Raw genomic sequence first — 17579 nt, forward strand, 5'->3', positions numbered from 1 at the left:
AGTTTGAATCTCCGTCGAGTCCAAATATTTCCGATTTAGGCAGATATTAGTCTGTTTTTCTCCCATTGTCACTGCTCCTCACAGAGCGGACTTCTGTGTTTACATGCCTAGTCGATCTCTGCACTCACAAGTCGATCAACCAATAGGCGAACAGCTCAACCCAAGACGCACTTAGGACTGCCCCCTGATTTGCATTACATTTCATGCTGCATTTCATGCTGACAGTGTCTGCAGCATAAAATAAATAAATGTGAGAGCAGAGCATTTTTATTTATTTATTGATATTTAATTCTATTTATATATTTATTTTTGTATTTTTTTCCACTTTTATTTATTTATTTATATTTAATTTTTGAATCTTACTTTTTATTTTTGTATTTATTTTTACTTTTATTTATGTATATATATATATTTTTTGTTTTTATTTTTACATTTATTTATTTATTTGTTTTTAATTTTGGCAGGTTTGGTCATCCATACATGTTTGCATCACGACGCATCGTAGAAGATATTCTATAATATTTTCAACATCATTGTTGTAGATACTGGTACTGGAATTGTTTGAAATGACTTTGGAAATACTGGCACATTGGATAACATCAAAAATAAAATATTTTGCATCCATGTGGCAAAATTAAAAAAAAACAAAAAAAAAGTTTTTGAGAAAATCTCTTACATTTACGGACCACTAGGGGTGTGATGAGATGCTTATCTTACAAGATGAGATGAGATGAGATTTTACACTTTTTTTTGTTTTGGAAAAAAATATATGGGTGTAATATATGTCCTTTATACATCTGACGGTCATAATTGCAAAGCATTCAGGTCTATTCAGAAATGTTTAAACTCTTGTACTGAATAGGCTATCAGTGCTTCTACACAGTTTATCTGGTCTAACTCTGAGTCAAACTGTACATTTTAATGCCCTTCAAATCAGACCTTTCATCTTACCAGTCTACCACATCTTTATTTTACTACTCTATGCACTCTATGCTACAATAAAAATAATAACAAAAGCATTTAGATTATTTTGAGAGTAATTTTAACCCTTTTTCTAACAGACTGAAATTTAAAGAGCTGCATCAGTAAAATCAAACTATTTTTCATCCTCTTTGAGTTGGCTACATCCATGTTTATAACACTCTAAAGAAATATTTCTGTCAATAACACGTTTGTTTTTTTTTACAGGAATTTAGAGAAATAGATTATTTTATCATTTTATGGTCTTTTTTTTTTCCTCATGAGCTTTGACAGTGTTGGACACGATGCTCAGATGAGCGTTTGTGTTAATGTGTGTGCGTTAGTGAGTGAGTGTGTGTCTTTGCTCTGTCTGCTGTCAGACGATAACCATGGCGCGTTTAACTGGAGCTAGAACTTGGCTTATTATGAACAGGCGGATCATGTGCGGCCCCGAGTAGCGCACGCAATTTTTTAAGCCTGCAGGCCATCTTTGTGATCTTTAATAACTTTAAATAAGGTTTTGTTTTCTGTTAGGAGAGCTGCTGTGCCTGGTGTCTGTGCAGTATTGATCTCGCAAGATGATTTTCACCTCCACGAGACATCTCGTGATGTTTTGATCTCACAAGATCTCGTCACACCCCTACCGTCCATCAAACTACATTTCTGTACGAGAAGGCAACAAAAATAGAACAATCTCTATGTGCGAAAGTCTCAGTAGTAACCTTGGATCTTCTTCAGTCAATCATTTTGTACATGCCTTCTTGCATTTTTCCTAGTATATAACAGTGTTAGACACTTCGTTTCGCATAATTGTCACTTTAAAGCAGTCTCCTACCTTTAAGTCAGGATTAACTTAAATAGTAAATGCTACAGTCAGGATCATAAGGTACATTACATTAGATTTTTTTTCCAAATCAAGAAAGTGATCTAAATCGCCATGTTAAATTTTTCTTTTTCTTTTTCATACTTAAAAGAAGAGCTGATAAATTCACCAGTATCATATTCAAATTTGAGAGATTATTTTGATGACATCAGGATATTATCTATTTTATATTTCATATTACAGTAAAATAGAAGTGAAAACAAACAAACAACAATATATTTTCAATGGCTAAACAAGGTTAACCTGTATTAAAAGCCAAATAAAGCCACTGGTCTTTAATCGGTTTTCTTTGGGTTGCCTTTTTTGTTAAACAAATGTTTTTTATGCCATGTTTATAAATGGTTAAGTTTGCAAATTCACATTGTTTACACTAACCTGATGCCAGCCTGTTTGATAGTGAAACTAATAAATCTCTGATTAAATGCCACTTAGTAAAAACGTGAAGTCATCACCCTCTTCTCTCCCATTGTCCCTTTCCCTCCTCCCCCATCTTGACATATGCCTCTCTCTCCTCCGGCTGTGCTGACGTGGCTTCCTGTCACAGCTGATCTGTCTCCCTTTGCTCTTACTCACCCGAGGGGCCTGCACTAACACACACATATTTACACGCTCACACAGAGAGTCACAGTCACGCACACCTCTGCTTACCATAGCCACTGAGGTCAACTGCCCCCGGTGGCCACACGCTCCCAGTCGTTTCTCATAAACATCCCCGGCCTCGTCCTCCAGGTGTTTAACCCTCAGATCCTATACTTGTCTTTTTGATGGCCACTTTGTCACCAAGGCTAAAAGCTAAAAAATGTCCCGGCGCTAACGTTGTTATGTAACACAGATCTGCATGAGAAAAATAAAAAAAAAAATCTCTCAGTGAGAAGATGATTTGGGTCACGTTTGTGCTGTCTTAGATCAGTGACCATGCAGTGACAGTCTGAACTGTCAGGTCAGAATTCATCTGATTACAGCTACGTCCCGATGGGACAGATCGCTGCTCTCTGAGCTCTGTGTCACTTTGACCTGAAAACATGGAGGATGACAACTCAAGCACGCTGGAAGACTTGGTTGGGATTTGGGGAGAAGCTTCTGTTTCAGTGAAACTGGAGCATACATTTCAAAACAATTCAACAATCAAAGCTGTGAGAGGATTAGAGTGGTGGTATCAGCACAAAATAAAGATATGGTGTGCTTTTTAGAGTGGACACAACAATGATGAGGCAAAATCAACTTGCCAATCATCTCCTTCTAGGAGTTGTTTTTAATGAAACAACTTTGCCTATACCTGCCACGTCAGGAGTAACTTTAGGACTGTATTTCATACCGGCATTAAGTATAAAGTTTACTTAGGCCTCCCCATTAAAATGAGCCTGACATCTGAAAGATTTAACAAATAAACAACCAAATGATTATTCAAGAAAAAGTTTATTGTCAAATATAACATATTTATTATAGGTAAGCTGATGTATGTGTGTTTAATGATGAAACTTGTTTGTCCCTCACAGACTTTATCTACTCATGTCTCTGTCTCCTCCTCCTCCTCCTCCTGTATTCCTGTGTGATCTTTTGTCTATACTCCTACATTTATAAAGGTTGGAGAGTTTCTGTCATAAAATGCATGTGAGCAAGGTTATTATTTTATTTCGAATATTCACTTATTAATTTATTAATTATCTACGAGCAACAAAAACGATCATAATAATTGTCAATAGCGTTGGGCATTATGAGAAACATGTAAGTGAGGAATAAAAAGACAAATGGGATCGTCCACCAGTTTATTGATCCTTGATGAATTAATTTAACAATGCTAAAATGATCATCAGGCGACCCGCGGATGGGCCACTCAGTTTTATCTGTATAGGAACTGATCCCCTCTGATATTCACAGCACACCTGCCCTCACACCTGAGGGGCTGTTCTTATTTCTGCCTGCTGTGGTGAGAAGATCAAGAAGGAGTTGGTGTGGACATGAGCCCAGCTGTCGCTAATTTTACCCATGTTTCCCACCAGTTTGTCAGTTTCCAGCGTGATGTACGGGGGATTTCAGGATTTTCCTGCATTACAAGTGTCAGACTTGTTGTGAGAATTTAATAAATTATGCGCAATTGCTGCAATCTCGCACAAAAATTCAGTGCTAGTTTAACTACTTTGGACATAAAAAAACGCGGGACATTGGTTCATACACAACTTAAATGAATAAACTAGATGCATTGGAAAACTGTCTCATGATACTGAGTCAAAGTATCCCAGCACACATGTGACCCCAGCGCTGACACGGGGAGGAGGAGGCAGGGCTCTCTGGTCAGTGAACATTTGGGTTTGCTCAGCTTTGGTCATAGAGTCAGAAGGAACAAGCAGAAAACTGGGACTCAGAAGTTGCATGCATTTGTTTAAACAAGATAAATAGTCTGTTTAATGAAGGGACATGGTATAGACCTGCTCTATAGGAAAGGTATCCTTAAATGATTTCTGCTGTGATCTGGTGCTATATAGAAAATACAATAAAATTAACTTGACCTTCAAGGGGGGCAGGGGATGCTGTTGGTTCCCTGAGTGGCAACATCAGCAAATACGATGGTAGGGGAAACAATGAAACTTGGTCCAGTTCTGATAGGACTGCTGATATTCTATTGCTGCAAGTTAAATGCTACACTGGTGGCAGGCATTGAGACCTGCTTCCAGCACGAAGCTACTGCCTCATTCTTCTCAAATGACGCTGACTGGTCTGGTCCGTTCGGACACAAACGTTTAAAATCAGAGCTTTTGCAAGATGGATTTGGCTGATGATGAATATGGAATCTGGCCAATTCATCCACTTTTCAAAGCTAAGTAAAAGTCGGTCTGAATTTTACCATTTCTTGTCTTAGAAATTGCATGCAAACTGGATTTTGGAATTTGGCATTAGAAAATTGAAAAAAAAAAAAAGAAAAAAAAATTAAGTTTCTTGTTATTTTGATGGATTAATTCCTCTCTTAAGCACCCAGCTTGAGAAAAAGATGCAATTTAAAACGAAATTGAAATCCATGGGCATTTTTCAGTGCCATCATTTGTTAAGATTACAGAGAATGTATTCTTTAAAGCAAGTGGTATTGAGACATATCAATATAATGGCTATAAATGCATCCTTAACGCTCTGCTGGTTCCTAGCTAGCAAGTTAATAATGTGATCTAGTGGTGTGTGCATTGAAGTAAAAGGTAAATGCAAGTTTTCTGAAAAAGTGTGGAGGCCAACCTAGTGAATCTTTTGCCTAGTGTAATACTAGCACAGTCAGTTAATGTTAGCACTGCTTGTATCCCAAAGAAAGCTTTCTTTACATACTACTATAGTCTTGAAAAAGGTCTTGAAAAATATTATATCTGATGTCAGATTTTCTGTTTATGCTTTGTATAGAGAGATACAAAGGCAAAATAGGATCAGATCAGGATGGATGGACAAATGTGTCGCTAACTCTAGAGATAGCAGTTTAAATCCTGGGTAATCCTTGGTAAAAAGATCCCAAAAGTCTCACTTGGTTCTTTGGTACTCTGTAGGTGGTGTCCTTTGAAATTGTTTGATTGACATTGACCTGGCAGCAAAAATAGAGTCCCACCTACACCCCTGGGGAAAATAATTCATTCTCTGAGTTCACCTTTTATTGTGTGAAGGTCTCTCCTTGTCATCTGCTTGCAAACAACAAAAATTTGGACAGATTTTTACCTCCACCAAGGAGGTTATGTGATTGGCAGGGTTTGTTTGTTTGTTAGTCTGTTTGTTAGTTTGTTTTTTAGCAACATAACAAACAGTTATGGACAGATTTTGATGAAATTTTCAGGAAATGTCAGAAATGGCATAAGGAAGAACTTATTAGATTTTGGGAGTGATAAAGATCACCGTCTGGATCCAGGATTTTTTAAAAAAGATTCTGTACTTTTGGGAGATAGGGCAAATGATGGAGGTCTGCACTGTCCGAGTGCTTTTCTAGTTTTATGATAGGATACACTGCAAACATGATAATGAACCATAACCAAGGTTTAATGAGCGACCTTACGAAAAAGTAAACTTTTATTTATATGCAATGAGTTATTAGGAAATAGCAGGCAGAATCTGAAAATTGTGACATAAATCTCAGTCCTTTAGCCAGATAAATGGTAATGGTAATGGCATGGAGTGGCTATTGGCCTTGTTTGGTTAAATTTTGGTCAGATTTGACACATTTCAAGTCTGATCTTTCTGGGGAAGTTGGAAGTCATGCCTAGAATTCATGATAAAGTATCATGGGATGGATCAACCATAACCAGTTTTTTTTACCACTGCATAAACATACTGCTGAATCTCAATGAACCAGATGGGAATTCATTTGTTTTAAAAGCCAGCCTCACATAGACACTTGAGGAACTTTTTTACACTTTCTCCTCATTTTTCAGCACCAGATGTTTCAGCTCTTGACTGCATGACCTGATTCAAATAATATATTACCAGTGTGCAATGTACTAAATCCAGACTTTGTACTTTACATTTAAAGCAAACAGAAAAGCTTTTAAACAAGTAAATAAATGTCTCATGTGAATTTCTGAAAATGTTCCAGCATTGGCAGAAAAACTGTGTGCATGTTAGCTTTCCTTTCTCCCTTTCTGAGTTGGTGAAATTAGCCCTTCATTGCTTGTTACACAAGGCTATTTTTGGACCAAACTCCCACTTTGACGTCTGATGTCAGACAATGGAGTCTATGCTGTCTGTCGTCTGAGATGTTTTCTGTAGTTTCTGTCGCTCTCTTACAAAAGCATCACACTGAATCAGACACTGAAACAATTCGTTTATTGTTTGAGCTACATTATCTCCTCTGCTCACTGGCTGTCTGATGAAGCACTGAGCTCTTTCCTCTGTGTAACCTGCAGCTTGTTTTCTGTCAGACACTATCTACTGTAGAAATAGTGAATGTGGAGAAGGCCTGTAATCTATGCCTCGCATCTTCTCTCCTCTGTGCTTTTCTTTCTCCTGAATACATTTATTGCCTGGCACCACTGGCCAATAAAATCTGAGTATGAGCAGAAAATACAAGCTAATATCTGCAGCCTGGATGCAGCTTTAAATCAGAGGCTCGTTGCCATGGACTTACAGCCCTGACTGTCTCGCATTATGTCACCATGAGACCTAAGGGCTAATGAAAACTCCTCGCTGTCTCCGCTCTACCATTCAGCATGAGCTCTATTGATTTGACTTAATTGAGCTGTTAAATAAATTTCAAGTCAGGGTAATTAAATTTTTCTGATGCGCTCATTCTTTCTGCATCAGAAATCAGCAGCTTCATCACATAAACCACAAGTTTGGACTGAAAAGACAGCCTTGAGAAGACACAGCCACACACATTCATAAAGCAACTTTATATCTCACTCACAGAGCTTTTAGATTACATCAGTGTTCGCAGTCCAAGAATTCCCATTCAGTTGTTCAAGGCCATGTTTATACAACAGTGAAAGGAGGCAAGACGGCAGCCTTTTGTTGCATTTTGGCTGTTGGTTTACACAACAACAGTCGTTTGTATTCCTGAAAAGTTTCTAGATCTTCAAAATCAGAACTTTTGAAAACATTACACTTTTCATTGTGGTTTAAACTGGCAGTATGCTAACCTGACATGCCAGATAGATTTATTTCACACATCCATCTGGAAAACCTTTCATAGACAGCGTTTGGGAAAGGGCAGAGCCTTTGAAAAACCTTGTAGGTCGATTGGATGAACGTTCTGTCTGTCACATCTTTAGGGGCCAATCAGAGCATCAAAACACGTCGTCGTAGGTGTGCGCCGCTACCGATGAGTAAACTCCATAGAGAACTGCATAACATGAACCATAGCGAATGTAGGCGTGTCCGTACACAACTGTTGTTGCTTTTGCAAAGAAAAGAACTCATTCCTGTTATTTGTTCTTTTAACAAAGAAATGTCATCAAGTTCTGATAAAACTGAGGCCAGGGCCAGCTGTAGGTATTTTGGCATCATAGGTGAAATTATAAATTATTTCTCTAAAAGTTGGCCTCTTTTCATAAAGCTTTAATTTACGGACAAGGGCAGGAACAGGAGGGGACATAAAGAAAATGTACTCTCTGTAGGAGCTGACTGAAATATGCTGCACTCTTAAAAATAAACAATGTGTACATAAAGTCTATAAACATGAACCTGCCGTTACTCTTATCAGTATAACCAGGGGCTACATTAGTCCAGGCTGTCAGCTGTTATAATGGCTGCTTTTGGAGCATTATAGCTGACGAGGATGTGAGGTTTTTTCATGCTTTAGTCAGAGAGAAAACTTTGATCAGAATAATAAAAACCCTTATTTGTCAAGGGCAGTGTCTTAAACTGAACGCTGTGTCTGTCATTCTGAAGTTTACGTGGATGGTCAGGCTTTAGGAGGAATTGGATGCGCACGTTGCGGGTACAGGTAGGAAGAAGGGATGACACACACTGCACAGGCAGGTCTTCATGGTCAGGATTTCAAGAGGAATGGGTAGGTAGGGTGTTAGCAGTCCCACACAGGGCTCTATCTCAACGTCCGGTCTGTTGAGCGCTGTGTGAATGAGGAAAAAGAAAACGATTTTTTTCTCTCACCGTCTCGCTGGGCTCCCAGTGTGCTTGGGCTGGGGGGTGCGCATGGTGAGTGAGACAGAGAATAGCGAGGATGGACTGTTTCACAAACGAGGTGCGCAGAGGTTAGACGAGTGCAGGACTTGATAATCTGTTAAATTGGTGGACCTATTCAAAATGTTTAGGGCTCAGCGTGGTGCCCTAGGTAACCGCCTATATCGCCTATGCCCAGAAATGGCCCTGACTGAGGCTATAGCTACATAGCATCCACACTAATCTCTTCCTTGATAATTGCACCAGCCTCTTGTTGCCGCTTGCTATGTCATGACTCAACTGTGACCGGAAGTACTGCCACTCCAGGGGGCCCAATCTGTTCAGATGGGAGCTTTGCAAGATGAATTCACCAGTGAGAAACATGGAGACTGGCAAATTAATCTGCTTTGCAAGGTTAGCATTATGCAGTTTCCTCTGAAAACGGAGACTCAAGATGTTTTCACAGTGAATTTCTGTGACAGCACCATAACAGTGCTCCATCATCTTCATGCTATGAGACAGTCATATTTATACCCCTATAATAGGATCTTACATATCCCAGCTTGTCAATTCAGACCAAAGATTCACAGCAAGATGAGGTAAAATTTACAACTTCAGAAAGATTTTAGTATGGTGCAATTCCAGAAAATAATTGTGAGGTCCTTGTCTTTGGTATTGCATAGTCTCCAAATGGCTGTTGAACATTTGTGTTCCTAATTTTTTGTGTAATGAAGTATTGAATTTGGTATTCCACATGAATTCCCTCCAAAATAATTTAAGAATGCCAAAATGTGCTGAGCAATGATTTACCTAAGAAGTCAGATGTCAGAGCTGGGAATCATACCTGAGTTGAATGTGTTCCATTTGCTTCGAGCTCACTGAGTTATAAGACCTAACTAACGCTAGCTAATTAGCATCTTCTAAGGCATTGGTGATGAAGAATTTCTCCCTCTTCACTTCCCAAATAGGAGCAATTCTGACACAAACACTATGAAAATGCATAAAAGTGACCATAATTTTGAGGATTTTCATCCTTGAGGCGGTTAAAGGGGAAGTTTTATCCTCTACTATATAAAAACTGGTACGTTGACATCACTGAAGCTAAGTTCTGGCACAGAGGTTTCTGGTTTTAGGGATTTAAATAGTGTCCCAGGTGCTTTATAAAGGTCCTCCGCATGGTCACGTGACAGAACGCTGAATTCACACAGTGTTTCAATATTGTGGGACAGAACAGGCATAGTGCTGCACTCTCCTGCTGGATCTGCTTATCCTGTTATGCCTCTGAATACAGCACAGAAGTTGTTGTCTGAATGCAGGACTGTTTTTTGAAACTGAAACAAAAACACATCATTTTGCAGGGGATCATTTCTATGCAAGCATGGCCTTACAAACATGGATTCATGTCTGTTCTTAATGTCGCATCATGAATAGAATCCAGTTCAGTGTGTTCTACGATATTATGCATTTGATGAAGTTTATTATCCTCTCTCCACAGACATAATATTGCTTTGTGTAGAAGGAGGGTGATCATCAGCCACTGAGAAAACTATCAGAGTCATAACTTGAGCGAAAGGGAAAATTAAATGGCAGGAGAGTTTAAAAACTAAATGTAACATTCAGTATTAGAATTTCATGGCCTGTGTTTCACTGCCAATGACTGTACTGGCATTTGGTGCTTAGTGGGTGGTAATTTCAGACCCTTTAACACTCGACAGTATCTGCCAGTTCTGCAAAAGAGTCCACTGTACATATGCCAATTCAGCAGTTTTGAACCTCTCATAAGATGTGAAATTCAGCAAAATATTAGCTGACCACTTCAGCTGTTCAGAATCAATTTACTTATAAATTACAGTGTCGACGGACGGTGGCATTTGACCACTGACACCATCCTATGGCCTTCTAGTTCATCAGCTATATCACTGTATTTGAGTTTTATTAGCTCTGGAGAGTCTAAATCTTATCACAGATTGTAGCTAAATCCTGAATATTTTTCAGCTTCTTGTTAATGCTGTAGAAAAAACTGGACTCAAGCGTGTTTGTTTAAAATACTCTTATGAACGTTGTGTGGGATTGAAAGTTAAAGGTTACCCATGATGTAATTCTAATTTTAAATACATTTCCCACCACTACAGAGTAGTATAATTCACACATCTCTGAAATATTGTTAGCAGTTTTCCCTCCAGTGGTATGTTTCTCTTTCATTAGCATTCACTAATGTGAAAAGAGTTGCTGCTCACAGAGTAAACAAATTAGAACTCAGAAACATTTGTTGTTTTTCTGACTTGAATCCCATAATTAAATCACTGCTTCTGATTTTCTGGTTGAAAGTTTTATTTGTTATGAGCTGTTGTTCCTTGACTAACTTTGAAGAACTGCAGAAGTCCCCAAACTCAGAACTTTACAAGTTTTATAAAACTTTTCTCTAAATAGAAGTAACCAGAAATCACGATTTAAATTTAAAGGATTCTTTTATTCTTTCTGCCATTTACATTTGCTTTACACCTTACCAGAACCTTTATGTCTCCGGCCAAAATGGCCAGCAGTCCTGAAGAATTCCTGCCAGTTACAACAACAACTGGACATTTACTTTAGACAGCAATGTGACCAATAATCTGCATTTAACATATATCTGTCTTACCCTGATCCAAGACTAACACAGTAGAAATGAGTTCTTGTTACCCTGTTATTACAGCCTGCTTGACACATTTTGCACATGACTAGACCTTGGAAATGACTGTGTAAAGATATTCTTGTATTCATCTTAGTGTAAGTTGTTTAATCAAGCATAATGAATGTTGTCAGCTTTTTCTTATACACATACAGCTAGTTGCATAATGAACAGCTATGTTTAATGCATACAAACAGCAGCATGTTAGCTCCATTAGCTCTAAGTTAGCCCATTAGCACATCAGCTGTTACAATAACTTAGCAGCTTGCAACAGCCAAATACCATTTTCCACTGAAAACACCAAGAAATCGTCCCATAAAACAGTTAACAGTGTTCTGTAAACTAGACACCACGTTAAAAATCTACATTACAAATCAAAATTGAGTCTTCCTGTTAGCTGTCCCATATTAATCCTCATTACCTGATGATCTCAACTGTAACCTCTGCTAAAACAGTAAATCCAACCAGCGTGGTTTCTTTGAAGTTATACAATAAAAAGACATCTGCAAGCATCAGTACAGTCCTCTTCTTATTGATGGTTCTTCCCTGCAGCTAAAGCCCAGTTTTCTGCTGCTGCTAAATTAGCCGTATGCTGTCTTGTGTAGATAAACAACCCCAGCACCAAACAGGATGTGGACCATAGTGAAAATACTTTGTTGATGTTTGAAAAATTCTTGACATCATACATATTCGTTTGGCTGGATTTTAGCCGTTAATATTCCTATCTGCTGAACCGCTGCCTGTGAAGCTGACCAAATACTTGCTTACAGAAATTTTGCACTGTACTGTATTTACCATAGATTGAATGCTCTCAACAACTTATTTTATGCCACCTTTAGTCCAGCATGGTGTTTTTTTTAACATTATTCTGCCATTTGGAAAAAAAAATTGGCAACAGAGAATGTTGTGCATCAGGGTGTGACTACCTGACTTTAATGTTTTTGACCTCAGTGTTCTCTCAATCATCTTGATACTTCCACTTTTTCTAAACAGTCCTCTACAAACTTACATATGATGATCAATGACTGTAAAGATGGATGACACTTCTCTGAAAACTGGAGCCAAATTACCCCTCGTGACAGGCGCTGACATATTATGCTGGTGACATGGAGCCAGAATTGAGCAGTAGATTCTGCTGCCAATTTAACGTCTAAGCTTTTCTGTTAATCATCCCTCAGGTCAGCAAAGTCCACAGCAGAACAGATTCTTGTGTTAGGTTGAAGCAGACACTCGTGATTATGGGCAGCTTTATGACTCTTGTGTTAGTGAATGTTGTATTTCCACTCACCTCTGCTCCACTACTCTGATAGTCTGATGCACACAGTTATGCATGAGACTCATTAGTCAGCAGAGCTGTCAGTCATGGCACTCTACCCCTTGTTTAGCATGGAATAAGTCATTGAAATTGAACTTCTCAAAAAAGTGCTTTTTCATTGCTGCTGTCGTGCAACCTTCATGTTTTCCTTCAGAAATATAGTGATCTGCTTCAAGGTGGGTATGAAGTAGTAGGGCTGAACTGCTACCAAAACTTGAATCAACACAGGTTTGATCTGATGCACAGGCTGCATGATACAGTTTTTGTCTCTTGTCCTACAACTGTCCATCAGAGTTCATGGGTGACAGTTAAAGTGACCCTGGACTGGGATTTGACACCACCGTCTTATCCTTCAAGGCCTGTCAGTCTGCTGTCGGCGCATCTCAAACTCCTGCTTCAGTGTGCGACAGAGTGTTCAGTCCATGTGGATGTGCTTCAGAGAGCGTAAATGTAAACTCCGTACTGTAGTAGCACTCTGGAAAGCTGGAGAGAGACATGGATCCCGAGTGTTTGTGTAGCAGCTTTTCTGTGCTCTGTGTCGAGCTGATGTGTGTGTACAGTGTGCGACTCTCACAGACTCGGAGAGTGTGCCGTCTGTGTGTTCATCCTCTTTGCCAAGTCCTGGGGTTTTTGGCTTTGGGGAATGCCGTTTCTGACTGGTGATTTCATGACTGGATAATGGCAGCTTGTGTACCAGGGGATAACAGAAATCTCTTAAGTGCGTCCTCACAGGCTATCTGTGGCTTTGTCGCCAATGGAGGAGTTAGGAAGATTTTTTAGAGGTTAAATCTCATCTCTCTGTAGAATATTGTCACTGCATTAGCATATAAATGTGCTCCTTGTGAGATGCATGTTTAATACGAGAAAGATTTAAAAGTATAATCATACACAAAGTGATGATGTGGCAGTGAATGGGACAAACACGAGACAGGGGAGGCGTACTGATGAGACGTAGCACCAGCTCTTTGTGTGAACTTTAGTGTTTGTGTATGTGAGACAGCAGATAGTGTACATAAAAGGATCAAATGTTTGAGACTCAGCGGCTGCCTGCCTGGCTGTGTGAATGACAGAACAATCAGCGGCGGCCTCAACAGGAGAAATATACACACTATTACTAACTGCATTCTCCTCTTCCCCCTGCTCTCCTCCCCCATCCTTACCTCACCTTTACCTCGCCTTATCCCTCCCTCCACATTCCCCTCTCTCCAGAAACCAAAGCAGAAAGACTGGCATCCTCCTGACGGCTTCATCCTGGGCCTGTGGACTCTAATCCTCATGGTGTTTTTCAAGACGTACGGCATCAAGCACCTCAAACACATCTTCTGAGGCCTCAGCATTTACGCAGCTGGATATCTGAGGACACAGGGAAGTTGATCGGGAGCATTACCCAAAAGGATATTAGAGGGAAAGTGACCAAGAAGCTTCCCTGGAAATGGACTGAAGGTGTGTGGCACCACAATCTCTCAGACAGAAACTGTGTGATGCAGTTGGTGCCTTTTTTATGTTTAAATGATTGTTCTGTACTGGGGAGATGTAAAAGTGTACTATTCTACATGAGAAAGTCAAGATGTTCCAATACCTTTTTCACCTTTTATACCAGTTTCTAAAAAAAAAGTTTGAGTATCGACAAAAACAAGTATCCCTTTAATTTAAAAACGTATGCATATGAAGATGGCGACACTACACCACGTCCTCTTGATTGTCATTTGGAGCCTGCATGGTGAAGTGAAATTTGGTCAATTTCTATGATCCACTCCTTTTGTTTTCAAAAATGTATGATCAACTTACTGTTAAAATGGCAACAATTCCTCAGGTTGGTACAGCCCACGGCAGAAAATATTATTGTTTCTGTTTCAATGGTTTTTGAAAAGTGCAATGACTTTTTGCTATGTATCATCTCACTGTTCCTCCTCTACTCTGCTGCAAGAGTCACATTTACCAATTAAGCTGTCAAGCATTGCATTTTACTCTTTTTATGGCATCAAATAGCTTATTCAAATCGAAGCTCTCAGAAAAAAAACCACTAAGACATAGATACCATGATTTAGAATAAAGAGAAACAGAACATGTTCAAAAAGCACATCATTACACAAGTCATGGGAGGACATGCATACAGACATTTTATTTTGTATATGTACATTTAGTTGTTTTCCAGAGATTTTTTGAAATTAGCAGAGGTTATCATGGGAAAACCAGCTTTAGCCCTATTCGCACAAGATTAGTATTACCTAGGAACCTCTGGTAATTTGAATTAATCACTCAGGACGTTTGTGCTTTTCATCCTGTGTGAATCGACCATGTCTGTAAATTGTGGAGTAAAAATTACTTGGCACATTATCTACTGTATTTCAGCACACACAGAGGTCCAAAGGTAATACTAATCCCATGTAAATCAGCATCTCTGTAATTTAGGGTAAAAATGCTGTTTTTTGAAGGCCAGAGCTGTTTTTGCTCTTTTTTCTGATTGAAAAAAATGCAGGTCTGTTCAAAAATGACTTTATTTCTGCTCTTCTGCCTCCTGATGCTTCTGAGGCAAAATTAACGAGTTAGATGGAGAGTTAGCCCACCTGAGGGCACCCTCAGGTGGGACAGAGGATTGACACAACTCTGGTTGTGCTCTGGATGCCCTAACATTTTACCAGGGGCATATAATCTGTTGGAAATTGAACAAAATCCACACCTTTAGCACAGAGTGAGGGGTGAATGTGGTGAATTAGCACGGCCTGGGTAACGTCCAGGCAGGAAATAGGGTTGCCACGACCCCCTGGTTGTGCTGTTGGTGTCCCAAGAGCCCAAAAACCCTTTGGGGTCTCCAGGCATGTTACCATGGGTGAAAAGGCCCAGCAAGAAGATGCCATTGAGCTTGACCTATGTTGCTGAGCAACATACTTGTTGATATGTCCAGCCTGACTCTCCACTCCAGCCCTGGGTTGTGGCACATTGGGACCAAAGGATGTGCCCTACATGCCTAAAATGTAAAGTTGTCAGATGATTCAAATTTTTAATAGTGATTAATTTCCCTTTTTAAAAAATGTCCCTCTTTTGCTGTTTGAACTCTTTTTTTCTTTTTGTATTTTTGTACTTAAATTGAGGATTAGTTGACTTTGTATTTGGATACGGACCTGCTTTTATTTTGAAACGAAGAGGAACTTGGGTCAAAGTAAAATCCTGGCAAGAACTTATCAACGGACCAAGGAAGTTGATATGTACTGTAAAAAAACAAAATAAGGAAACAGCAGAAAGTAAATTGGCTCATCTAACACAAAGGAGGCAGAGGTTAAGACCCACCCTGCACTCAATCAGTATAGAAGCTTCAAATGTTTTGGCTTTTCTTTTGGGATCTGTTATTGTCATCTATCTTTGCATACCATATAATCTACAGCTATGAACAGTTTATTTATCGACAGAATTGCGAAAATAAATTCTAATCAAATCAGATCAGTGCATTTACTGACATGCTAGTCAATACTGAATTTCAGCCTGTATCTAAAGTCACTTGTGTTAATGCTAAAGGTATTGGAACAATTCTAATGACAAGGTGAAAGGGATGAATACTTGAAAATATGCAATGCTCAAACTCTGCCTCTATGAGCACTGCAGCCGTTTTAAACAGTTATGTTCTTTTTCCAAAAAGACTCTAACTTTTATTTATTTCTTGTGTGTCTAAACTTTCCATAATTATATTGATTTGTTAAAAATGCACTGAATTAAGTCCACAGATAAGAGTTTAATTTGTTTTTCCAGACTACTGCTTTGCATACTTCAGCAGCAGTTTTGTCTCCTCAGAAACTCAGTCAGAGGAGGAAGAAGGGGATGAGGGGCCGGCTGATTGGCTGTGAGAGAACTGTGCAGAGATTACTGATTAATGCTTCCGCTGTCCGTATACATTACACCCCTTGACCGTCACATCCCGCTTGTGAGGGATAACAATCGCACATAATCCCATCTCTCCGTGATGGACCCATCCACTTTCCCATTCTCCAAATTGCCCTCCCTGTGGAAACATCCATTAACTCCCCAGCCATGTACTCGGCTGATTGTATTCTGGGTGATGGACAGCTATTTCCCCGGCCGTTTCCACGTCCCTGCTACAGCGGCGATAAGTGAGTGATAACCCAGTAAGCTGCCGGTCGTCCCAAATGAATCTCCTCTACGGGACGTGTTTTTCCTCTTTTTTCCCCCCTCTCCCTTCCTCTTGTGTGTGTTACGGCTCAGCATTAAGCTCATTGTACGGAGGAGTGACTGATGCTTGGAGCGTATGGATTGAACCTGTGGTAGTTTATCTTTGCTCTGTGGCACACGGGCACGCCCATCAGGTGTCCGCTGCCACCCTCCCTCTCGGCTGAAGTGGAAAATAGATGGAGCTGGAAATTGGACCGTATGTTTGTGAAGGCAGCTGCTGCGTCAGCCACCATCTACCTTTTTCTTTTACATTATTTATGCAAGGCTTATTTCTCCTTTCCTGTTTCTATTTCCTGTAATCTCATATCCTCCTTCACGGAGAGTGAGCTCATTTTATTTCAATTGGTCTGACTCTGATACCCTGATTAAAGTTGAAACACTGAATAAAAGGACTGTATTTGCGTCTTTAACTACCTTTTATTTCCTTATTTCAAAGATATTGAGCTTCTTTAATTACTCTGTAACGCTGCTTCAAAACACATGCTTCCTTTTACTGCTGCTGAAACCCTTAAAGGTATTCCTGGCAGAGCTTACACTCTAAGCTTGTTTTATAACACAGACATCCTTGAATTCTTTGCTGCTTGGCTTGATTTACACACCTGCTCTGCTGTTTTCATTCTGGAAATCGTTCAAACAATCCAGGCATCTTTTTTAAATGTTGTTTTCCTTTTGTTCCAGCCTTGTCTTTTCATAAGACGGCACTGCTTTCGCATCCAAGCCTGCATAAACAGTCTATGTACACCGGGCTGGCAGAGAATATTAAAGCCACCTGATCTCAGATGGATTTGTTTGTTCTTAAACCCTCTTCAAAATTGACTCCATCTCATCTGCGGCGCCTCTCCCTACCTTCAAAACCTGCAGATGGAATTGAATATGCTCTGCCTATCAGCCCGGTGATGTACTCTCCTCTTTCGCTACGGTTTCTCAGTGCTAATAAACATCAGTCCTTCTTCCTTCACACTTGACTTGGTGGAGAGACACCAGTGACAGGA

General features: G+C 39.6%; 1 protein-coding gene across 1 annotated transcript in view; it reads left to right on the plus strand.

Annotated features, from left to right (window-relative positions):
* pigk (phosphatidylinositol glycan anchor biosynthesis, class K) overlaps positions 1 to 16980 on the plus strand; it is a 59445-nt gene extending 42465 nt beyond the window's left edge. The window contains exon 11 of the mRNA XM_041803874.1: positions 13615 to 16980. Coding sequence (XP_041659808.1) covers positions 13615 to 13731 — 117 coding nt within the window. The 3' untranslated portion in view covers positions 13732 to 16980. The remainder of the gene's footprint in view (positions 1 to 13614) is intronic.
* Positions 16981 to 17579: the final 599 nt, after the last annotated feature.

The sequence above is a fragment of the Cheilinus undulatus genome, linkage group 13 (genome assembly GCF_018320785.1).
Source record: "Cheilinus undulatus linkage group 13, ASM1832078v1, whole genome shotgun sequence".
Classification (NCBI taxonomy): Eukaryota; Metazoa; Chordata; class Actinopteri; order Labriformes; family Labridae; genus Cheilinus; species Cheilinus undulatus.